We start from the raw sequence: 26,484 nt of genomic DNA, 5'->3' as shown, positions 1-26,484 counted from the left end.
TAATTTTAGACACTTTTGAGTCCTTTTAGAAATGTTTTTGTCATTTTACAAATTTTTTTGAGACATTTAGAAAGAAAGAATGAATCATTATGGACAAGTCTTTGTCACTTGAGAGAAATTTTAAGGTATTCTAAACAAATTATAATTAATTTCAGACAGTTTAAAATCATTTGACAAATTCCAAATAATTTTACAGGTGACTTGAGTCTTTTGGGCACATTTTGAGTCATCTTGGACATATTTTTTGGAATTTCTGGACAATTTTGAGTCATTTTAAACAACTTTTGAAGTTATTTTGGACAATTCACATCAGACAGGTTTGTAATCATTTTGTAAAAGTAATTTTAGACGTTTTTGTCACTGTAGACAATTTTTAAGGCCACTTGGACACTTTTTTTTGGTCATTTTATACAGGGTTTTGTCATTCTAGAGTTTTTTTGAGTCATTTGGACAAATTTTAGGGCATTTTGGACACATTTTAAGTCATTTCAGACAATCATTTTGGACATGTTTTGAATCAGTTTTACACATTACATTGCATTGCAACACACTGTCATACTGGTCAATTTTTAGTCATTTTAGGCAAGTTTTTGCTATTGAAGACAATTCTTGATTAATTTAGACAACTTTGAATGCATTTTGGACACACTTTAATTAATTCTACACATTAGTAGTTTAGGTTGAAATTAATAAATTTTGGACAATTTCTGAATAACCTGGGACAAGTTTTGAGTTGTTGTGGACATGTTTTTGTGATTTTAGACAGTGAATAATTTGTGACAAGTCATTCTGAACATGTACTTTTGGGAAGACTTTTGTGATTTTTGATCATTTCATTTTATAGTATTTTTAAACGATTCTGGATTTGTCTGGGTCATTTTAGACACCTTTTATAAGTCAATTTGGACATTTTTTTGCTGATTTCAGACAAGTGACCATGAAATTGAAATAAGTTGTCCTCATAATAGTCCATGGGGAGAACCACAACAACATTTAACTAGTGACTACTAGAAAAACAACAGTAATGTTTGTTTATTGTTTTATGGAAAACATCTTTAATGGATTTTCGAAGTCATGTCTTGTTAGGGGAGTACATATTGATACAAATGTTCTATCCTAGCTACAGTCGGGGCTGGATATACTTAGGAACCAGCAGAGTGCCTGTACAAAAAACACCCTAGTAGTGAATCATCTCAAGGCTGGAGACGTGGAGCCAATCTGACTTTCTGCCAAACTGAGTAAATTTAGTTCAAAAATCGATGCAGGTCGGGGAAAAGCCACACTGTTGATACAGACGGAAACAAACGTGTGTCTGGACACTACTTTTTACTCTCAGGCTGGTGTTTTCTCTCTACTTGTAGAACTCGTGCTCCTGTTCGTCCTTCTTGATGACTGTCTTGTACGCTTTTTCGAAGTCTTTGGCGAGGACGATGTACCTGTTCTCACGCACTGCCAACATGCCAGCCTGAGATACAGAAAAGTCAGAACCACAAATTAACATTTACTCACCCATTTTAATTTACTAATTCATTTTAATTTAATGAGAATAAAGCTGTAGCTCACCTCCTGGCAGATAGAATTAATGTCGGCTCCAGAAATCTTATCAGGTCTCGCCACGTCTGTCCATCAGTTAAAGACGAGTAACAACACAGTGACCAACTCAAGAACATAAAAGATGTAAAGCAGTGGAAATTCTCATTTTTAGTACATCACACTGCAAATAAACCAGCTGTCATGAGTAGTTTACATTTTAATTGTGCGATTTTAACCTTCTGAACCCAGCAGTTTCGAGGCAGTTTGAACTACTGCATGATTTTTGCTATCATGTTTTTATTTTACCACTATATAAAGTCCTTCACCTCTATGGAAGCAGCACAACCAAGTTTAGATTCATTCTGGACAATTTTTAGGACAGTTTTGAATAAGGTTAGACAATATTTTGAGTGATTTTGAACAATTTCTCAGTCATTTTGGAAAACCGTAAAGTAATTTGGGACAATTTCTAAGTCATTTTGGGAAGATTTTGAGTCAGTTTGAACAATTTCTGAGTAATTTTGGATGATCTTTTGACATTTCAGACAGTTCTCATCATTTTAGACAATTTGAATCATTGTCATTTCGAAAAAGTTCTGAGTCATTTTGGACAAGTTTCTAAGTATTTTTGGAGAGCTTTTCAGAAAAAGCAAAAAAGCATATTATACTAGTTGGATTTTTAATCTACAAACTTAATTTTAAAATAAAATTGCGGGACAAATTTGAGGACATATTACCAGTGAATCTATGCAGACACATGACTACCTGATACTGAATGTGTACGTTAAAGTGTAATGTTAGTTTTCCCTTGACATGCCATTGTAACAGAGCAGCACATGTTTCTATGCAGCACACACACATATACGAAGGTAATCAAAGGCTGCAGCTAAACTGAAACAAGCTTCAGAAAGAAACCCAACTATGACAGAGCAGAGGAATGGTGGTAGGGGACGAGTCTTAAAGTGGAGCCACATCGTTTTGCAGTGCTGATAATACTCAGCAGCGGAAACAAGCTGCTGTTGGTTGTTGCAGCTGTATTTGCTGTGTGTGATGTGTTGTTGTGTTCCACAGTAAATGCTTCACAACATGCCCTCCAAGCAGAAAGATTCACTTGTCACCCACACAAACACGGCGTTATTTAACCGAAAGGATACAGTCCTCCAGGTCGACCTCCTCCGACAGGTTCATCTTACTGGTGATGGTGGAGAAAATGAGGCGTTTCTGCCTGCGGTCGGGGAGGGGGAACTCGATCTTTCTGTCCAGACGCCCGGGACGGAGCAGGGCCGGGTCCAACGTGTCCGCTCTGTTGGTGGCCATGATCACCTGAGGAGGGTTCAAATGTCACTGGGGGGGCAAACTGTAAACGTAACACAGTGTTCAGAGGGACTGGATGGTCGATATCCAACCCAAGTCTCATTTGTGGGACAATCTCTGGTGTTACTTCCGTTAAACAAAAGCTCTACATCAGCAGCCTTTCAGGATTAATCCATTGTTTTTGGTGGCAGGAGGAACAGACTACCTGTAAAGACCCTTGAGTTTTGGACATATTTTAAATTATTTCGGGCATGCTTTATGCAATTTTGGACACATTTTAAGCATTTTAGAATTGATTTTACTGATCACTTTTAAAGCTCACCAGGGCCTTGCCCCTGCCTATATTTTAGACTGTTAATCCCGTACATCCCTACAGCAGCCTTAGATCCACAGGTTGGTCCCTCCTGGTGGTTCCAAAGTCGAGGCTTAAATCCAAGGGTGACCGGGCCTTCACTGTCAGGCCCCTCGGCTTTGGAACACCCTGTCTGAGGAGATAAGGCTCGCAAAATCAGTAACTTCTTTTCAATCTCTTCTTAAAATCCACTTCTATAGACTCACCTTCCAGTAAAGTTCTCTTTTATTTCTTTAATCAATCTCTGCCTTTTTATCCCTTTTAAAATTTTCACTGCTTGGAGTCCTTCTTTCTAACCTCCTGATTTTAATCGATTTCTATCTTTTATTTTCTCTTTATTTGATGTGATGTGGTCCTTTTAACCAGCTTTAAATTAGCTATCAATTCTGTACATTTTTGTCATTTTTTATGTTGTATCTGTCAGAGCACTTTGTGAATGTTCTTCTTAAAAGGTGCTATACAAATTAAGTTATTATTAGTTTCAGACAATTTTTGAAACTGAGTCATTTTGGACACATCTCATGTAATATTAGACAGGTGTTTAGTTGTTTTGGACAAGGTTTAAGTCATCTGGACAATTCTTAAATATTTGTGGACACATTTTAGGTCATTTTGAACAAGTTTCAAGTCGAGTCACCTTGTTTAAATAATTTTGAAATTTTTCTATTCAAACTGAGTGTAAACTTTGCAAGCAGCAGTTTTTGTACCACAGCAACCAACATGGCAGATCATCTAAAAACGGTAGCTTAACTTGCCTGTATTAAAAGACCATTACACAAGATTTCGTGTAAAATTTAGGTGAGAAAATGTTTTTTTTTTTAAACATGGAAACAGTATGAGATGGTTATTTTTATTTTACAGTGCTTCTATTTTCTTTTCCTTTTTTTTTTAAATACAGTATATCAGCAGCAGCTAACTTGTCTATATTATATTCCTTAATAGTTGCTGTGCAGGAACCACTACTTAATATATTTTCAGAAATCATATTAATATGTGCAGCTGGTTGGCTTCCAGTCTGTTCTTATCACTTCAGTAGAAAATAACCACACTACAGTGACTAATATGCTGCTAATACCAGCTGTTTGTTAATTTAGAATTAATTCAGGCTAATAAGGTTGCAGGTAGTCGCTTAGTGCACTGTGGAACGTTGAGCTCATCTAGATATGATGCCGATTTCTTCCTTTCTCTGTGACCAATCGATTGGCTGAAGAGCAGGCCAAGGTTTTCTTTGGTCAACAACAATGAGCTAAGCTTGGACTAGATGTTATAAAGGACGGCTGTTTTATCCTTTAATCCTCTAAAGCTGGTAACCAAAACGACGGAATCCCACAGAGAAGACTTTACCAATTACCAGCTGTTCAAGTTTTCATAGATTTCATTGTATTCAAAGTTAACCTCCCATGAATGATTTTTAAATGGAGGAAATTATATCCATGTAAGTGAAATGTTACACTTATCAGTGCCATTGATACTCTGCCAGTAAAAACAAATGTGTGCTGTGCAGCCAGGATGCGACTCTGTCCCAAAAAACTCAGCATTTACCAGTTCCTAGAAATAAGCACTGACCATCTGTGTACAAAATGAAGGCTTTCTCTATATTCTGAGCAGTGCTGTCTGCAAACAGCTTACGGGCAAAACATCAGTTTTAGGTCTTGATGAATGACAGCAGGGCCTCAGGGATGCTTTCTAAGTCGAGTGAAGTGGAAGGAAGGCTGCTCAGCACTTACAGAGGTGGTGCAGTCACAGGGGAAGAGATAAGAGGCTCCTCAGACAGGTAGACTTGGCTCACCTTGACATTGACGTTCTGATCAAAGCCGTCCATTTGATTAAGCAGCTCCAGTAAGATCCTCTGCACTTCCCTGTCAGCTGCAGAAGACGACAACAACCGTGTTTACATAATCAGGGAGAAGCTGCACGGACTTGAACAGGTCACCTAAAAATATGAGTTGGCTTTGTTAAGGACACTGATTCGTACCTCCGGTCTGTGCATCAAAACGCTTGGTGGCGATAGCATCGATCTCATCGATGAAGATGATGGCGGGGGCATTTTCCTTCGCCAGCCGGAAGACATCACGCACCATACGAGGACCTTCCCCCAAATACTTCTGAACAAACTCGGAGCCCACAACACGGATAAATGCCGCTGCACGCAGACAGATGGGGCAAAGACGAAAGTCATCATTAATAAACTGTCAACATAAAGGAGAAATCGCGTTTTGTGTCGAGGATGTGCAGTAACAAACTCACCTGTGGTATGGTGTGCCACTGCTTTGGCCAACATAGTTTTGCCACAGCCTGGAGGTCCGTACATTAGAACACCCCTGGGTGGGTCAATACCAATCTGAAGATGGAAACATAAATGTTAATGTGACTGAATAACAGATCTGTCCAGTCTCCGTCCAAGCTGTGGTCTGTGGTTACGGTAATTATAACGAAAAAAACAAACAAAACAAAAAACATCCAGCACAGGATTTCCTACATTTTAATTCAGAAAATGTACATTTTCATCCACTTTGACAGTTAATGTTAGACCTATCAACATTTGTCAGACTTGTGGGCAGGATACTGCTGAGAGTATAGAGTGGTGATTGCATAGGAAGAACTATCACATAAAGTATCACATCTTAAAATCAATTTATTTTATACATTTTTTAATTATTAAAAAAAATACAATACCTATTACTGATGAATGTTTTAAGCAATTTCCTAACCAACAGTCGACCAAGTTGACAATCAATAATCAATTAATGGTTGAAATGAATGAAATACAGTGGCTGCATTTCCATGTGCTAATAAAACAGTTTTAAACTATTAACACTTAATGCTACCTGTAAAATCAGCTCAGGTACACGAATAGTTAGAAAACAGATTAAGCAAACTCCAGTTTACTGCGCTATAAATTAAGAAGCAAAAAAGAGTGACTATTTAAAATTACTCATCAAAAAGCAAACAAGCTGCAGTCTTCCACAGTGAATAACCTGTAACTAGAATAATCTGTTTACAGCCATTTGATATAAAAAAAATAAAAAACAAATCCTCAGAGCATAATCCAACTGCAAGAAACAGCTGCACAGCTGGAACAGACGTCCACAAATACTGTCACAGCAACTCTGTCATTCCAGGAAACCTGTCAGGATTTACTTCCAAATCTAAAATGGATTTATACTCAGAGCAGAGTGCTGCCGATACACTTATCACAAAAACATTGTTAAAAGCCTGTAATCAGAGACCTGCTGCACCTGAATGTTAGCACATTCAGCACCCAGTCTGTGATAGCATTTCTAAATCCTTGCTTAGCATTAGCATGAACACCAGGTAATTAGCTAAACTGAATTTCTAATATTATGATGCTGCAGAGTTCATCAACGACTGCCACAATTAAACAGCAGGGAAGTGCACTTGTTTTATGCAAACACGCCTGTAATTCCACCTCATTAACTCACTGGACCTCAAAATACAGCAGGTTTAAAAGTCAAGCTACCTTAAACAAAACAATTTAAATCACCAACATGAGACCATTTATGAGTCAGAAACTAAAAACAAAAAGAATTATTGGATTTTCAACTATTCAGTTGCCCCTGAATTAATCATCTGTGACATGCAGTTTTGTCTGAAAAATTCAAAATAAAACTCTAAAATTTAAAGTTTGACATTTCACCTAACTCACTTTATACTGCGTTTCATTTTTAAAGATCACCAAAAGTAATAATTGTACACCAGACCCTTTAAAAAACAAATAACTCTGCATTCTTTGGAACAGCTGAGAAGTCATGACTGCCTTGACTGCAACCAACAGTTAGGTAACATGAACAGTTTTTGGCTGAATTAGAGGCTGTTTACACAGAGCAGAGGAAGCAGGTATGAAAACAATTATAAAACAAGTAAAAAAAAATAATATTCTACACAATATAGTCACATTTTTCCTGTAATAATAACACCTGCGGACACTTGGAAAAATGTTGGACATGTTTATTCCCAGACTTTGTAAATGAGGAAAAAAAAAATCAGTTTTTTTCTTTTGTTAAGATTTCTAATTGTGTCAAACAGCACAGAAGACATTTCTGAGTTCTCTCTCCTTCTAGTTATGTGTCTAAAGTCTGTTTCCAAAGAGGTGCAGGACTTTATATTGCAGTAAAAATCAGGCCACAGTGAGGAAAAATGTGACAGGAGCAAATGAAACGGCCAGAAATTGCTTGAAGTTTTGAGCGCCAAACAGCAAGAGAACTACAACAAATACATTTCCTGACATGCATATTCTTTGTCTTCTAGCTTATTGTCTAATATATTACTCAGTTAAATTCTGAATTAATTAACAATCACTCATTAAAATCACGAATACGAAAGGTTGGAAAAAACACTAAATATCAGACTTGATAATCAGTCTCTTTAAAAATGTCACTTGAATATCTGACCTGTTTGTAGAGCTCGAAGTGTGTGAGAGGCAGCTCCACGGCTTCTCGGACTTCCTGCTTCTGGATGTCCATGCCACCAATGTCGGCATACATCACATCTGGCTTTTGGTCTGAAAGCAGAAACATGGTGAACATAAAAAACACGTCAGTATGGTCAGAATTCAGGATTGTTACAGCTCAGTCTCGAATTTTGTTCAGAGTTCTGACAATAAGTCCTCAAACATCCACAATCACAACGCTGGGGTCCACGATCATTTTGGACAAATGTAATTTTGAACAATTTTCGATCATATTCAATCTCAAGTCAAAACGGCAAACAACTGGAACATTGTCAAGCCATATTTGCCATCAAATTCTACTGATGTTCAATCAATTCTAAGGGGTCAACAAGCATTTATTATTATCATTTTGGAAAAATGGATGTCACTTTACACAATTTTGAGCATTCTGGACAAGTTTCAAATCATTCTGGACAAATTTGAAGCAATTTTGAAGAATCTTGAGTCATTTTGGATCATTTCCAATAAGTATGGATGAGTCTAAAGACATTTTAGACGGTCTTGGGTTATTGTAGATGTGTATAAAGTCAAAACATAAAAAAATGGAACCTTGGCTTGTCAAACTTGCAACACATCAATTTGTAATGATACATTCACATAAATACACTTACTGTAATTTTCTGGAGCCTCAATAACAAACCTTGTTTGAACATTGTGCATCTTTTTAAATTCTGGCCTCCAGTAATTTGACATTTGTCCTCTGCTGGGGCCAGTCCAATCATTTGGATCTGCTGGAAACTATTCTGTCTGTGTTCTCACCAAACCTCACAGCTGTGGTAGTTTTATTTCTGGAGATACTGAACCCTTAAAATGGCTTCAAGGGTATTTTATGTGGGTGATAATACAAAAGGTCCCTGGTCTGAAAACATATAAAGTGCTTTTCAGAACTTAGTTTTGGGTCCCAAATTAAAAATACAAAAACTTTGAACACAATGTGAGACTGTCTCATCCCGTCGGAGAGCAGGGAACAGAGCATACCTGACGTCAGCATCATGATGCTGCTGTCTGCCTCAGGAGGAAGCACGTCCACCAGGGCGTTGCTGTGCTTGTGCAGCGCCACCGAGGCATTGGGCTTCAGCAGCTCTCTGTCGATGGTGCTCAGGATGCGCACATAGTAGTTGGAGCCTGAAAGAGGAACAATGGTGAATTAAAGGACAGAGAACACGGGGTGTGCACTCATTACAGATTCAGAGCACATACTTTGCACTGAATAATTAAAAGTTGACAGCACACAGTACTTCTCCTCCTGGTTTTCCTCTAAAGACTCTGAAAGCCTAAACATGATAAAGTATTTAAACATACAGCTCGTATGCATCTTCTTTAATTTTTAATTCTCAGCATATCTACTTATTTATTTATTCTCAGTCATTTTGTGTCTGTCTGTATAGAACACATTTGGTCGCACTGACAGAAGAAAATAAATAAATGAATGCGTGCACTAGCCACAGTTCCCACCAGTGCTTTAGTTCTGATTTCTGGGGCTAATTTATAATCATCCTGAGTATTTCCGCCACAAATAAACACACTTTAGAACCGAAACGTTTCCCTTCCAGACCTGTAAACTTTAAAGAGGAACAAACAAAAAGACCCAAAACGAAAATGAGATCAGGAGCTATGAGGATATTCTCAAGTTTTAGTGAATTAAATACACAAGTGGAGCCTTTGGGAATATTTTGAGTTCAGAAAACATCTTGAATTGATAAACACTTTTTTTTAATGATTACTTTAAACACAATTTATAACCAACTTGAATAATTTTACTTGCTGAGCTACTGTTGGTTAGATTCTTAAGTTTTCTTGTTTAACTATTTGAACCTCAAACTGTTCCTGGGTGTCCTGTCACATTTTTTCTCACTGTGGGCTCTGCAATATTAAGTCCTGCACCTCTATGGAAACAGCATAACCATGACTAAAAGGAGAGAGGACTCAGAAATATCCCGTCTGTGCAGCATTGCATAGTTTTGACACTATAAATCATAAAATAGAAAACGCAAAAGTTGAGCCGATAAACCAATTTAGATGAAATGTTACAATTTTAAAGCTTAAATGTAGTTATTTCACAGAACGAATGGCGTTCGTCACATATGGTTAGTTCAGGGACTGCAAGAAAATTTGAAATTTGACTGTTCCTACAGTCTCTGGCTAATAAGTAATGTCATTTTTGATTTATTTATTGATATTAAGACAACATGCCTTTCAGACCTTCCAGTGTGGTTTGGGGACAAAATCTTTCATTTTGGTCAATAACAATAACATTTGGTAGTTTTTAATGACATAATTTTAATAAAGACCAGAAGAAAAAAAGGCAGAATTAAATTTAACTACCTTACTTTGCACTCAACCACTTAAGCCTTAGGTAATAATTTAATGTTGACACAATATTGACACAAATACATAAATTTAGACACATAAATACATTTCAGTATCAATGTATTACATATTATATGATGTATTTTGTCATCCGATGTAAAGTTAAAAATAAAAAATATCCATACATATGTCAGCAGAGATAGGATGCTTGAAGATTGTTCTTGTAACTTTGCCATTTTATTATTTGTTTTCATGCCCTTTTCTATCTGATGTATTTCAGTGAAACTATCAGACATTATATCCAACAGTATTGGGTTTTTTTTTGCTGCTGATGAAGGGCCTATCCCTTGTACATATTGCATAGTTCAAACTCCTCATATTTTTACTTCTTAAGTTCATCACACATCACAACTCCTCTCTCAGCGTAGGTGTGTGTTTTTACTTTTATTCATACCTGTAGTGGAACCAACAATAGCTGTGTTCTGGTCCACAGCCTCCAGGAACTGGCCAATGACCAGGGGGATGCTCTGTATCCTCTTCACCTCCTCCTGAGCATGAAGGAACTCCTTCTTCAAGTTCTTCTGTTCATCTTTGATGTACTCCTCCTGCACCTCCAGGAACTCCAACTCCTGCTGCAGCTTCTGCAAAAACATGGCAAAAGCAGCGGTATTTCAATATATGCCACAAGACAACAAAAAGTTTTATCTGTAAAGGTTTCTGATGCATTGTTTTAATTCACAGCTGTGAAAACTTTTCAGAATGATTAAATATAATGATTCAAGCAGGATTATTCCAGCCTCAGAATGGGCCTTTACCACAGTAAGCATGATCTCTTATATTTTGCTTTCTGTAGGCTGAATAACAGAAACACTTTTTGTTTAAAACAATAAATGTCAATAGCATCAAAACCTGTAACCTGAATAATCAACTGTTTCCCTTCATGAAAGCAGGACTCCTTGCTAAACTGTCTATTGCACTTTCAGTTATATACATATTTTTAGCTAGTTATATTATCGCCAAAGAACCTAATAACCTTTGGACATTGCTTTTAGCTGTATTGCAATTTTGATGAATTATTTATAAAAGCTGGCATGATTAGCTGGCATAATCGACAATATCAATCCCAAAAATGTGATTGTACTTTTAAATCAAAGCATTATTTTTACTTTTATTGAATTTAACAAATGTTTTTCTTCAGTATTGCCATGTAATTGTCATTTAGCTCTACTTATTGATTAGCTGCATTCAGAGCTATGGTTTCAGATAATGATGGTGGCAGCAGCAAGTCTGGCTCAGTTATATATAAAAGTTTTTACAAAAAACTCAAGGCTTTGGGAGTACAGGAGAACTTCACAGAACAAAAGATGGTTTGTACACTGTGCAGAGTTTGGATGACAGACCACAGCTGCACCAACACCTGAAGAGAAGACATTTACCACTGTTTGCTTCTCTTCTTCTCTCTGTGCTCACATATACTAGATTTTAAAGCAACCAAATTCCCATGAAAGTGGTTCTCATTGAAATAAATTTAATTTCTGTTGTCAGTAAACTGAAAGAGCATAAAACAGTGACTGAAACGCAGCAAATTAAAACTACACATTAATCAAGCCGCTGCGCTACACTGTTAAAACTCTGATTTCAACACTACAAATTCTTGTAACAAAACCACCATGTGCATAAGTAAAGACGATGGCTGTGCGGTTATTCGACTGTATTTTCATAGAATTCGAACCTGCTACCACAATGAGAGAACACCTACACAAATAATATCCACCATGTCCAAATCTGTTCACTTTAAGAGGTTTAACAGAAACCTGGATTTCCTTCGGACACCGCTGGCGTAAATAATGAGCCCAGTTTTTTGTTTATTTTTGTCACATTGGGAGTGAAACGCTCCTGTTTTTGCACATTCATATGTAAACCTTTGTTTGCATTCCACACTGTGATGCATTACAGAATGACATAGAATTTGTCAAGACAAAATTAGATTAATAAAATTTTCATATTGCCTTTTTTGGAGTAAATTTTATTGTTTACATTAATTGTCTAGATTTGTAAATTAGTCAACAGAGTAATGGATGGGAAAACAGTAGTTTGTGACATCCGTAATTATTTAGCTCTTGTAAGTAACAGCCTAACAGTTTAATCTGTGAGCAGGTTATCAAACCTTGTATCTGCTGTAAAGGTCCTCAAGATCCTCTGGTTCTGGTGCCAGGAAGGACAAGCCGGTCTGAGGTCTGGAGCTCAGTATAGCCGGCACGTCTTCCTGCAAAAAACACACACAAATCTGGATTAAATATGAGTAAACTGATGTATTTAACGCCACACATAAAGCAGTGAGTAAGCTGCATTATATTCCACCCAGACAACGACAAAATTTATATCTATGGTGCAGAATCCAGCTCAGTAACAAACTACACCAAAAATGCAACTTTACAGACACGAACACACAAATAACAACTGTTTATTTACCCAGGACGTTACAGAGACAAGTACTAGCTTAGCTACTGTTAGCTCGTTCACGGCTAGCTAAATTTAGCGGCTCCAAAGGCAAAGACCGACAACTTAGAGTCACATTAAAGCAATACAAAATTGAAATTATGAAATTAACCTTTAGGGAACGTGGTTTGATAAACCTCTCATGTTCACTAAAACTATTTAATGTTTAAGTAGCGCTACACACAGAATGCTAACGCTAGCAGCTAACTTGCGTGACATAGCAACTGCACCGAGTAGAGAATGAATTGGCAGGTTTACGTTCCGGCAGTGCTAACGAGCTAACAGACGATAAAAGACAGCGACAAACACACAGACTGCCAGCGGCACTCAAAAATGTGCATTTATAAAATACTGGCCCAGAAACTCTGTAAGCTTAAAACACAAAACAGGAAACAAATGTCAATGACTCGTACCGGGCTCTTTTCTACAGCTACGAGGTCCTCCATGTTGAAATTCTCCTACTGACTGACGTTCTGACGTAATACGCTGGTAGAAGGGTGCATGGGTAATGGAGTTTATGCCCCTTCTTGGCTAAATTGGCGCGTTGCTGCCCTCTACTGTTTGCTATTAAATAAATTACATGAATAAAATACATTACAGGAGCATTATAAAATGTTCTTTATAAAACACAGTCATTTGAGACCTTTATATCATCTGGAAAACATTGTTTGAATGTTGATGTGAAAGCGTTTTTCCTTTGTTATCTTGAATGTTTTACAGAAGAAGGTTCTGTAATGTGTAAACTCAAGAACATCCTCAGAGCATTTTCAGAATATTGCAGGGAGAATGTTCCACCTTTGTTAAGATATCAGATTGCAGGATTTAAAAAAAAAAAAAAAAAAAGAAAACCATCTGAGGCCTCGATAACATCTTGAAAACATCTTATGAATGTTGGCTTGAGATTGTTCCTCCTTCATTATCATAGAACATAATCTGCTGAATTGGAAGCTTTCTTTGAAAGATCTTTGAATATCTGATTAAAACATTTTCTTTAAAAAAATGTCAGAACTTGTAGGATCCATTGTTGTGGAAACACATGCATGTGTAATTAATTATTTCAGTTACAATGCACATAAATGAATCACAGCCTCTGTATTTCCACAGTGCTGCTTAGAGTTGCTGTAGGAGGAGTGTGAAGTGCACCACTACATACTCAGTCTCAGGTTTTTAGATCAGACAGTGGTCAGGTTTTTAATCACTGAAGGCAGATCAGTGTTTTTATATCTTTATTTTTATGAGAAATACTTTTAAAATGAGAGTCAGGTCTAAATAATAAGTACAAATATATATATTTTAAATGATATGTGATGCATATTAATCACATCCCACTTGTTCTGTACACTGTTGCAGTGGAGGGGTTGCCAGACCTGCTCAAGACATATTATCCCACCTTTATAAGCAAGAGACCAACATGTACTGTATAACTGTTTGATTCAGACATTTTAAACATTGTTTTTACACACCTTCACCATGGGTAGTGTATGACGAGTCCCTGAGTGCACAGAGACCTGTTTTGTATATCCTGTTACAAAGTGGGTGAGCATCACACCTCTGCAAAGTTTGCATATCTAGCTAATTTCGTACATGCCAGGGTGGTTTCCGTCCAAGGCTCAACTGACAAATACTTGGTAAATATTAAACATGAGATGATTCCACAAGAAATACACTTTTGTTTTGTGTGGGACGACACGTGGAAAAAGCACTGCAGAGGCCTGTGAGGATAGTCGTTTATTTAAAGAGCAGCAGCCTTTTTACATGTTGGTTTGGTCATCTAGTCACTTACCAGAACAAAGGAAAGTGAAACCTGCAAACTAGATCACTGGTCGCCAACCAGAAGTACTTAAATCCCACTGTGGTTTACAAAAGTATATCTAGGAAGACAAGCTCAACTTATCAAAAATAAATAAATAGCTTGAAGTAACAAATTAGTAAGTTAGCTAAAACTAATAAATAGTCAGCTGAAAGTACTAGATTAGCAAGTAAACAAAAACTAAGAAACAACTAGCTTAAGGTAATGGATTAGAAAGTTAGCTAAAACTAACAAGTAGTTAGCTGTAAGTAGGTTTTTTGAAAATATTTTTTCTGTGATTTTACTAGATATCATCCCAATATCCAGTCCTTAATGTGCATATTTTTTCTTTCAAATAATGGCTAATAAAAACAACACTATTTATTGTTGATTTGAATACAGTTTTTAAAAAAGTAATTTCTTGTGAAACACTGTGGAAGAACAAATTATTTGCCAAAAAAACTGATTTTTGTTGTGAAAAGTATTTACAGTTTTGACCTGTTTTTTTGTTTGTTTTACAATTAGCATGGATATTTCTTTTTTTCCCTAAGATTTTACCAGATATTAAATGTAATTTAACAAAACAGGGAAACTTTTTGATATAACATTTATTAAAATCATTCACTGTTTTTTAATACTTAATATACATCTTTTTTTTCAAATAGCAGCAAAAATCTGCAAAATAAGGATATTTTTGTTCTTTAAATACATAAAAGAAATAGCATTTTTCCAGTCAAACATTGTAAAACGTACAGATTTTTTGATGTGGACATTATTTAGAGGTTTTGCTATTTTCTTTTTCTTTTTTTTTTACAGTCATGTTACTTAGTACTTTATGTTTCTGACATTTTAGTAGTTATTATTGGTAATGTTTGAAAACTGGGAAAATCTGTAAAATTACAGTATACTGTTTTAAAAAAGTTCAAAATTGTTGTTGTTTAGTGCATGCATTAGAGTCTAAATATACAGACTTGCTAGTGTAAAATTTCGACCTACAAATGTCATTTTAAAGAAGAAAGAACAGCAGAAACCACATCCTCTTCCTCTGCTGTCACATTTCAGTTCATATTAGGATTTCTGACACAAAATGCTCTATATATTGTATTTTATATTATACACACACACACACATATATTTAATGTCCAATTCTTTACAGATAGTTCAGAAATGTCTATACCTTCTATATGAGATCCTAGATAAATCTCTGGGAGTGTAAACCTGCACATGTTTGACTTGTTCATAGGTTAAGGAGGCAGTACAGCATTGATGTCAGCATATAAGGAAGTGGTGTAAGCACTTGGTCTGTCTGCATTCAGAGCATTCAACAGTCAACAGACATGTTTGAGCGGCAGCACTGCTTCATGATGACAAAATGGGGATGGACACCATGGATGATTCTCTACTTTACTGTCCCAGGTAAAAGATTTTAAAATATTTGTGTTTTTGTCACTGGTGACAAACTCAATCCTCCTCAGCAAGGAGATTTCTGCAGAAAAGTTTTCTTAGTCTTCAGAAACTAATTTTTCAGCTGTTCTTTGCTGGAGTGGTTGTGTTGCTCTACCTTCCTTGTTAAAATGTTCCAAAGGTGTTCTGTTGGATTCAACTCAGCCACGTACTTGTCCAGGTCGTAGTTTTCACTTTATCTTCTTTAGAAATTCTTGGGTGATTTTGTGTCTTGGATGGTTCTCATGCTGGAATATTTCTCTCCTTCAAGCTTCTGCAGACTGACTTTATCCACAGATAGAAGAGATTCAGGGCCGTAAAATGTAGGACAAACAGGCTGAGAAACAGTTTATACCCATGGTCCACCAGACTTCTGAACTCAAAACAATGCTGCACAGTGTCACTTTTAATAATGCTGCTCACATGCAATCTCCTACCCATATTTATTCTATTATATTGATTTTTATTTGATCTCATTAAGTCCCCACGGTACTGGAGATATCTTGCCTCTTTTGCATATGTTGGAATTCCTAATATAGTTTTGTTTTATATGTACATTCAATTTTCTTATTTATTGTTGTTAATTTAGCTTGTTTCAATGCACCGTCCAGTGGCAGCTACTTATATTTTCATCATGCCCCCATGTATGATGACAATAAAACTGTTCTATTCTATTCTATTCTATTCTATTCTATTCTATTCTTTAGGTCAGGTGGATTTCTGCGTTGTTTCCACTTTGGGATGTATATTTTCAAAATCATCTTTCTAAACTGTTTGATTTATTTGTCATTAAAGCTAAATACTTTAATGTTCAATGGTTGAAATAATGAAGTTATACAGAAGTGATACAATTTGGAATCATTTGCTGTTTGAGTGGTATTGCACAAGGGTGTGAATTGTATGACAAGCATCTCAGTATCAACAGTTTAAATCATATTTGATGTTTCACCATCTTTGCTCCCTCATAGATAAACTTGTGATGGTTACAAGTCATGCACTTTGACCATTTTTCTTCAGAATTATTAAGAACATTTGTGCCACCAGCTTACAGACTTAGCACACAAAACCTCTGGACTATTAAAATTCTAAAGAAACTGCGGTGTAACAACATTTACCTGAAAGGCTGATGACACAGATGTATGTTTAAAGAACTGAAAGCTGAAGTCAGCATGCAGGATTCACATCCTCCAGTTAGAGATTCCAAACGTACTGAAGTTCTCCTTAGAAAGAATTTTTTTAAAGAATCCCTTATTTCACTTCTTGTTTATTTGCTGAAAGTTTGGCTGCTTCTGGCTCAACATCTTATTCAGGATTTCTATTTTGGGGGGTCCAATGACTGCAGACCTGCCAGAAAGAGCAAACAGTCCCTCAGAAGTCCCAGATGTTTCAGCATCTGGCTGTCAAATGACGTGCAAATGTGCAAGTATTTATTGAAGACACTACAGGTGAACACAAATTGTAGGTTCTTTGAAATTATTTAAATATGAAAATTAGGTATTATATAACTAAATAAGCTCTGATTATCATTAATTTCCAAAGCAGAAACACGCTGCCCAGCCAAAAAAAAGTCGCACACTCCATTGATGGAAAGACCTGGTCATTCAGTATATTCAGGTATTCAGCTGATCTCATTCTTTGGGAACATAATGTTGCTGAACTTGACCAACCCCAGATCATAACCCTAACCCCCACAGGCTGGTAGACACTAGCCATGATGAGTGCATCACTTCATCTGCCTCTCTTCTTACCCTGATGCCCCCATCACTTTGGAACAGGGTAAATCTGGACTCATCAGATCACATGTATTCCTGGAAGATGATGGTTCTCCACTATCCTTCAGGTTTTAATGATGCGTTGGACGGTTCTTAACCTGATTTTAGTAGTTTCATCTCCTTAGTTGTTTTCTTTGCTTCATGCAAGCCAATAATTTGACCCTTCTGAGACAGATTAACATCCTTGCTATGACCACAGGACATGTCTTCTGATATGATTGTTTAAGAAATAAGAAGCTCTTCACTACATCAGCTAGGGTTAAAAAAGTTGTTGCAGCTGAAAGGTATTCATCACTGCAGTAATTATCCAATGGAAGGTTCTTACCTATTTGCTTAGTTAAATCCAGGGGGCGACTTTTTTTTTTGTTTGTTTGTTTTTTTGGTCAGGCAGTGTATTTGTCAATACCAAAATTCTTGTTTTATTTGTTTACATGAGATTTTTCTTAATCACTGAAATCATAAAATACTGTCAGCAACCAAAAAAAAAAAACCCATTCATTTCCACTTGGTTTTAGGAATGAATTGATCTATTAATCTGTCTGAGTGAAAAAGGAACAAACCCATTTGAGAAAAGAATTATTTAGTAAAATTCCAAAAATGTTCCTTGTGAAGTACTTTTCACAAATAAAGTTTAACTGGGGAAACTTCCCAGTTGATTACTTAAATTAGGATAATTATTCTTGCTATTACAAGTTTTCTGTAATTGTATGTTTAACTGTGCACATAAGTAACCGCCTTTTTAAGTATGCACTAATTAACATAAATGTCCAACAAGATGTAGTGAAATAAACAAACAGAACAGTCTAAAGTTGACCAGTGCATGAAAGAACAATGCTTCTGCCTGTCATGTTTCCTCTTTCAAGCAGGACATTGGGTTGTTAAATGGCCCAGTAAAAACCCAAACCTCAAAACCATACAGCCTTTACTCACACTGCCTGCAGCTGCATCTACACTGTAAAAAAAAAATACTCTGTAAAAGAACAGTGTAAATATGGCATCAAAGAAGCTCTGTTAAAGACATTTATCTGTGAATTTTTTTCTGATTTAAATACAGTTAAAAAAAATGTATTTTTCTGGTCAAACTTTGTAAAAGGGCAAATCAATATTTGTAGAAATACACTTTTTTTTTTTACAGTTGTGGCCTGTTTTGTTTTGTTTAACATGTAATTTTTTTCTGTTATTTTCTGTTATTGTAAAATAACAGTGAAGAAAATATTTAACTGTACATACATACATACATGCGTATGTATATACAGTTAAATATTTATGGCTTATTTATGATTGTTGATTTTCAAATACAGATGTTTTCCTCCTCTAATTTAACAAAACAGCATTTAAAAACAGTTAAAATGGCTTTAATGGTAATTATGTGGTCAAATATAAAAGAAAAATCCCATTTATAAAAATGCATAATTTGGATTTTTTTTATACTTTTTTTCTGGTGATTTTAGTACTACTACTACTAACTACTACTCAAAACATGCGAACACAGAGACAATCAAGCAAGATATAAGGAGACAAGGCAGAACAGTCAAATAAAATAAACAGTAAAAATAATAAATTGAATGAATAATTAGTTAGATTAGCACACATATCAGACAAAGGAACTAAGCAGTTTAAAAATTAAAGAATAAGATTGAAGATTAAAAGTGAGAAATTAAAAACCTAAAAATCACCCCAGAGAACCATAGGCAGCTAAAATTAAAATAAAACAAGAGATAACATATAAAATAAACAGGACATAATACAGAATAGAACACAAAAAAGCTAATTAATGCTAAAAAAAAAAATGTACTGCACATAAAAGCAAGTCTGTAAAAGTGATATTATTTACTAGATATTATCAGTAATTTAACAAAACATGAAAAAAAATGTTAAAAATAGTTAATTTCTTTTAAGAGAACAGCAGCACTGCATTTACATGAGTTTATATTACAATTAGTTTATCTTTGTGGTTATGTTTCAGGTGTTCTCTCGCTGGTCACCGTTCACCAGCCGCCCGTCCTCACCGCTGCTCTGGGTGGAGACACCATCATGCCCTGCGAGCTCCAGCTCTCCCACGATGAGAAGATGGTGTCCACTCCAGTCTTATACTGGCACTATTTGCAACAGGAAAGCAATAAGAGACTGTGGCAGCCCTCTGAGCCCTACAAGGGACGGGTTCAGCTTCTGGACGACAACAAGAAGTCTTGGAACAAGTCCATAGTTCTGAAGGAGGTCCAGTGGGCCGACAGTGGGAGGTACGAGTGCAAACTGACCGTCACCACGCAGAGGGAGGGCAGCTTCAGGAAGAAAGGAAACCTAACCTCACTCGCAGTTCATGGTAAATACAAGATTTTTTTGTGTTTTTTGTTGTTTGTTTCCGATGTAAACAGAGAAAATACTGCATAAATGATCTAGTTAGTTTGTGTGTAACTGATCTTTGTGGTGGAGTTGGAGGTAATATGTAGGTCAGGGTAAGTTACTGAGACTTCCTTGTTAGGATGTGGGATGAAGAGAAACACGGTAAACACAGGTAGGGACATTTTTGATGCATTTCTGAAGAAACTTAGTTTGTCTTGATCATCCCTGAACAGTTTACATTGAGGCGGGTTTCTCAAAAAAAAAAAAAAAAGTACATGTGCAGGAAACAACAAAGGAAAGTTCATTACTTATGCATGAAAAACAACTCTAGTGAAAGAAGCAGCAAATCTGAAACTGAGTTTTAAAAAGTCCCACAACGGTTGAACTGATTTTGCTTTTAACCACATCTTTGTTTCAGATCTGTACATTAGAAAAATAACTTTGATGTGAGATATATTCATTGGTGCCGGACAGAGTCTCAGTGGCCACCGCAGGAATTTAACATATATATATGCCAGAAAGAGACGTAAAACAACTAAAATGACAGCGAAGAGTGACATAAAATGACCACAAAGACACAACAAAGCAACAAAATGAGATAGAAAAGGTAATAAAATAAATAAAAAAATAAATATATGACCACAAGGCAAAAAAAAGAAAAAAAAAGAAATGTCAACAGATAGATGCAAAATGACCAAAATAAAGGACAAAATGTGCCGAATATTACAGAAAACAAACTAGAAAAGACACAAAATGGCTGCAAACAGATTTTTTTTTTTTTTAAAAAGTGAAACAAAATGACTAAAAAGTGACACAAAATGACCACAAGGAGACAAAATAGCAATAAATACATGCAGAATTATCAAATTGAGACATGTACCTGATATGATTGGAAACAGCTAAAAAGAGACAAAGAATGGCTGCAAAGAGGAAGAAAATGACCAAAATGCAATAAAAAAAATGACTAAAATGTGACATGAAATGGGATGGCAAGTGACCAAAATGACACAAAAGGAACATAAAAAGACAAAATGGCAACAGAAACATATCAAACCACTAAAAAGTGACACAAAATGGTCAAAATAAGACACAGAATGTGATACGTATAGAGGAGGTCCTCGGTTTACAACGTCCTCGACATATGGCATTTCATTGTTATGTCAGAACTGGTTGTGTGTAACTAGTTGGTGAGCAGAGCGGATGAACACATCATCATGCAATGCTATAAGACGGCTTTGTTTACATTCTCTGGTTGTACACCACTTTGGATTGTGCTACATTTGCTAACTTTTTGCCCTTCATCATGGCTCTCAAGCGTAAGTCTTCTGATGGCAGAGTGTCGAAGAAAAGGAAAGCTGTCTCCATGGAAGGGAAATTAGATATAATAAAATGCTTGGAACAGGGCGAAACACCGATGAACATATATCAAGTTATAAAAACAGTGCAACATATTGAAGCGTCCGTCTGTAAAGAATGAGTGAGACATTATTGTTCTCTGGTCATTTATTGAACCTTCACACACTCTACTGAGGACTTTAGCCAACGCCAAAATAACTACAAAAAAGCTTTAACTTTTGCTCCAGAATTAGCCATCATTCCCAGCTCTCTCTTGCTTGACACACACTACTGGTGACTTTCAGCCAACCAGAGGTGAGCGAACTAAACATGGCACATTCACTGACATTAGGTACATCTCAACCTGAACAGTAAACATTGAAACCTCAACGCCAACTGCAATATCAGTCAGTTACAATATTCTGTGATCTTCTTGTAAAATGACTCATACATGCATGTAATGTAAGTGGTTAGTATTCATGACTTTTCCAAAGAGCTGATCGATATCGTGACGCACGTAATGGCTTTGTTTACATTTTCGCCAGAGTTCTGACTTCCGGCGAAAATCGACTTACGTTGATCCGTAGGAATGGAACTCCGACGTAACAGTAAATGACTTCAAAGACACACAGAGGTGCACAACAACTGAAAAGTGACACATAATTACTAGAATGGGACATAAAATGACTAAAATCTGCCTAGAATGACTAAAATGTGACACATAATGACAAAAATGTGAAAATGACACAAAAAAGAGAAAAAGAGACACAGAATAGCTAAGAGAGATGCAAAAAATTACCAAAACATGACATAAAAAGATTAAAATGTGACACAAAAGTACAAAAATATGACACACAATAGCAAATACTAAATGCAACGTGACCAAAATAAGAGGCAAAACGTGCCACATCGGACAGAAAACAACATCTGAGAGACACAGAATGGCTGAGAGAGATGCAAAACGACCAAAACGTGAAACAAAATGACTAAAATGTGTCAGAACTGGTGTTGACAGTAATGTTAGTGATTAGAGACAAATCCAGCGCAACAGACGTATGTGTGCCTTGATGATGTGTGTGTCTGCATCTCATTTCAGATTCCATGCTGTTTAACCTGACCGGCCACAACGCCTCGCTGCTGCGCTGTGAGGTGAATGTGACGCAGGACGCCGGCTTTGCTCTGACAGTCCTTCATGGCAGCTGCAGACTCCGCAGTGTGAACTCAGCTTCAGGAGGAAACGTCTCCCCTCAACCCTATGTCACACTTTCTGAAACCATCGCTGTGCAGGCTGGAGGAAAATATGAGTGTCAGCTGCATCTGAAGGAGGATCTGATAATTAAGAGTGTCTTCCACAACAACTTGCTGGGTAAAAATTCCACACACTCTGCAGACTAAGAAAGGCTGAAACAAAAATCTACAAAACCAAGACTGTAAAGATGTGGTCAATACTCAAAATCTGACATGAAATTACTAAAATGTGACACAAAATAAACAAAAGTGATGTAAAATGACCACAATGAGACACAAAATGACTAAAATGTGACACAATATGACCAAAATGTGACATACACTGACCAAAATGTGACATCAGATTACTAAAATGTGACATAAAATGACAAAAATATGACATACAATGACCAAAATGTGATGTCAAATTACTAAAATGTGACAAAATAAACAAAATTCATGTAAAATGACTAAAATGTGACATAGAATGGCTAATATGTGAAACAGCGTGACCACAATGAGACACAAAATGACTAAAATGTGACGTAAAATGACCAAAATATGATAAAAAATTGACTAAAACTAATCACAAACAACTAAAAAGAGAAAAAAAAGCCATGACAATGTGCAAAATGACCACAAAGAGACACTTAATGGACAAAACAATCATAAGTGGATACAAAATTACCCCAAAGAAATATAAAAAGCTACAAGAGATGCAAAATTATCAAAAAGAAATACAAAATTATCACAAATTGATAGAAAATGACCACAAACAGAGACAGAAAGGCTACAAAGAGATGTAAAATAATAAAAGCTAAAAGCAAATGACCACAAAGAGACTTAAATGGCTGTAAAGAGATGCAAAAATGACCAAAATGTGGCGCAAAATGACAAACACTAATCACAAAGAACCACAAAGAGAGACAAAATGGCTTCAAAGGGATTGAAAAGGACAAAAATGTGACACAAAATGACCCAGAAGAGATACAACAAGGCTATAAGTGATACAAAACAATAAAAAAAGAGACACAAAAGGTGATGGGAAATGACCACAAACAGAGACATAATGGCTACAAAGGTATGTAAAATGATCTGTCCCCAACAAAACAACTGACAACTGTTTTGTCCTTGCAGAAGGGGCTCAGACTAATGCGACGGCATGTTCGCCGGACATTCCTGGTGAGTTTGGGCTCATGTTCATGAATTTTTTTTTCAGATTTTGTCCTCAGAGGATCAGTTAAATGTAGTTTAAGTGAAGCGTCCTTTAAATGAATGGTTTTGTCTTTATCAGTGGTGGTTGGGCCAGAGTACCCCGAGCCGTGGCTGCTGTACATGGCCCTCCTGCTGGTGCCCATCACCGTCCTGCTCGGACTCGCAACCGCCATGCTGATCAGGAGAGGAGTCTGAGACGGAGGTTCGGTCTGTCAGCAGAGAAATCACAACCAGGATGAAACGAACGAGAGGAGAAGCAGCTCTGCATCCCCAAACAGCGTGAAGACTGTCAGCGATGAGGCTTCATTTTCACTCAGGACACAGCCAGCGCTTCACAAAGAGACACAGACGATCACACAGCGGCAAAATGATCAGAACGTGACACAACATATGACAAAAGTGATACAAAAAGATACAAAAACAACCAAGATTAGACACAAAGCAACCACAGACCCAAGAGGGACGAAGACTGGCTCCAAAGAAATCCAAAACGACTAAAATGAAATTCAAACATCCACAAAGAAAGACTAAATGGCTGTAAAGACATACAAAATGGTCACAAATGATGTAAATGTAACACAAAATGACCCAGTCACAAATGTGACCAAAAATGATCACAAAAAGATAAAATTTAACCAAAAATTGGTCAAATGTGAAACAAAACAACCACAAAAAAGATGCAAAAAAACACACCGAAATTGTTCAAATGTGAAGCAAGACGACAAAAAAAGATGGAAAACAACCGAAATCTGGTCAAATGTGGAGCAAAATGACCACAAAAATGAGGCACAATGACCAAAATGTGACGTAAAACAACCACAAAAAGCTGTAAAACAACCAAAATCTGGTGAAATCTGACCCAAAATTATCACAAAAACGTAAAAATTAAACAAAACATTGGTCAAATGTGAAGCAAAATGACAAAAAAGATGTAAAACAATCTGAATTGGATTAAATGTGAAGCAAAACACTCAAAAAAAGACATAAAACAACCAAAATCTGGTCAAATGTGAAACAATATGACCACAAAAATGAGGCAAAATGACCAACATGTGACACAAAACAACCACAAAAAGCCGTAAATTTGATGAATTTCTCTTTTTCTTTGTATCAGAACCTAATTTGGAAAAACCAAACTGATAAACCTCCTCCACAGACATGTCCAGTACCAGACTTCATTCATAATGCTGCCAGTTTGCACTCGCTGCTGCTGTGTCTGTAAATATGTAAGAGTCAGTAAATGAAATGTCAGCGCTCCTCTGATGAAAGACGTTAGTGACTGAAGTTAATCCGCTTATTTAAAAAATGAAGAGTGATGCTGGAGGTACATGAAGGTCACAGAGGGCTGATATTCATTCACATAATGTATCAAGTGTTAACCCTGAATCACTTCACCTCAAATCGTCACATGATTACAACAGTTTCTGCTCAGCCGTCTCTGATTGGACAGGTTTTTTTATGTCATTAAATATGGATGTTAATAAGGAAAATCTGTGAGACTTTCTGCAATATTGATTTATTTTACAGACACTGGAAATCAGGGTCTTCTTGAACGACAATACCTCAGAAAGTATTTAAGATAAAACCCTAAAATTTTCTTTTTTTCTCATCACGGCGCTGATTGAGAATCTGCAATAATGGACGAGGTTATCAAAAATTAAGTGCGTGTGGGTGAGTTAAAGTAAGAAAAACAAAAACATCAGTCGATAGTCTGATCCAAGTAGTACAGAGTTCAGGAGTTTCAAAATGGTTCTTCAAATGTAAGTAATAAAACATAATTTTTAATATGGGCACATTTTTTATTTTCCCACTTTTCATGACGTCTTTTTTTCATATTTCTTCTCACCAATAATCAGAGATTATTTGATCTACTTATGTTACAAATTCTAAATCAGTGACATTATGAGAAATAAGTGATAATTTCATGTTTTTATCATTAATAGTTCCTGAGTTATTGTTTTTCAAACAACTTTAACCTTCCTGTTGTCCTCATTTACGGGCACCAAAAAATATTGTTTCCTTGTCTGAAAAAAATCCCAAAATTCAGCAAAAAAATTCCCCAAATTTCTGAAAATTTGCAAAACATTCAGGAAGAAAATTCCAATAATTCCTTAAAAGTTTCCCTTAAAATTCTTGTAAATATTTTCAAAAAATGAATAAAAACCTTCCAAAAAAATCCTAAAAATATCTAAAGTGATTCCACATATATCAGTAAAACTTCTAATATTTTGGCTTCAAAAAAATCAACGATTTGGTTGATTTTTATGTGAATGTTCTTAAGAAACATTTTTAACATTTCTTTTTTTCCACCAAAAAATGTTCAAAGATTTCCCAAAAATGTTGAAAATGTGGACATGAGAAGCTTCACTGTGAAAATTTATTATTTTTCGGGTCAATTTTGACCCTGCAGGACGACACAAGGGTTAAATTTCAATGTGTCCAAAAGTGGGTCGATGGGCAAATTTTAAACTTTCTATACAGAAAGTATTTGATAAATCAATTGAAAATCTCACAGATACCATCTTAATTATCTATACTTCATGTTTTAAAAAGTTTCAGGCAAATCAGAGATGGCTGAGCAGAAGGCCGCTAATGATTTGAGTGAGAATAATCAACTGTGGAGCTGTGAACAGTGGCCAGAACTATCCCCACAACAATGGTCTTAAATCCTCACCAAGACAGAAACAAATATTCGTCCAAATGGTGCAGCTATCAGGCAGAAGACTGGGATGAAATGTGCACAGTAATGTTCAGTACTGTTGTCATGAAATGGTAAAAATGACAGACTGGTTTCCCGGAGAGAGCACCTGTGGTTTTCCTTGAGCAATGTTTATGTCTGTAAATGTGCCATTAATGACTAATACGGAGACACTGTGGATGG

General features: G+C 36.2%; 2 protein-coding genes across 2 annotated transcripts; one reads left to right on the top strand and one right to left on the bottom strand.

Annotated features, from left to right (window-relative positions):
* Positions 1–1,027: 1,027 nt before the first annotated feature.
* Positions 1,028–13,013, bottom strand: psmc4 (proteasome 26S subunit, ATPase 4). Its single transcript, XM_023294486.3, has 11 exons — positions 12,893–13,013; positions 12,148–12,246; positions 10,435–10,621; positions 8,649–8,795; positions 7,612–7,721; positions 5,447–5,540; positions 5,175–5,342; positions 4,989–5,065; positions 2,688–2,856; positions 1,564–1,619; positions 1,028–1,465 (listed from the first exon to the last, which is right to left on the bottom strand). The coding sequence occupies exons 1-11, from the start codon at positions 12,923–12,925 to the stop codon at positions 1,352–1,354; spliced, it is 1,254 nt and encodes a 417-aa protein (XP_023150254.1). The 5' UTR covers positions 12,926–13,013; the 3' UTR covers positions 1,028–1,351.
* Positions 13,014–15,575: 2,562 nt separating this feature from the next.
* On the top strand, positions 15,576–25,107 carry LOC111585109 (uncharacterized). Its single transcript, XM_023294487.3, has 5 exons — positions 15,576–15,684; positions 19,450–19,806; positions 22,258–22,527; positions 23,526–23,570; positions 23,683–25,107. Exons 1-5 carry the CDS (start codon positions 15,606–15,608, stop codon positions 23,796–23,798), a joined length of 867 nt encoding a protein of 288 aa, XP_023150255.2. The 5' UTR covers positions 15,576–15,605; the 3' UTR covers positions 23,799–25,107.
* Positions 25,108–26,484: the final 1,377 nt, after the last annotated feature.

Source organism: Amphiprion ocellaris, chromosome 9 (assembly GCF_022539595.1).
Source record: "Amphiprion ocellaris isolate individual 3 ecotype Okinawa chromosome 9, ASM2253959v1, whole genome shotgun sequence".
NCBI classification, from domain to species: Eukaryota; Metazoa; Chordata; class Actinopteri; family Pomacentridae; genus Amphiprion; species Amphiprion ocellaris.
This window is presented reverse-complemented; position numbering and strand designations above follow the sequence as displayed.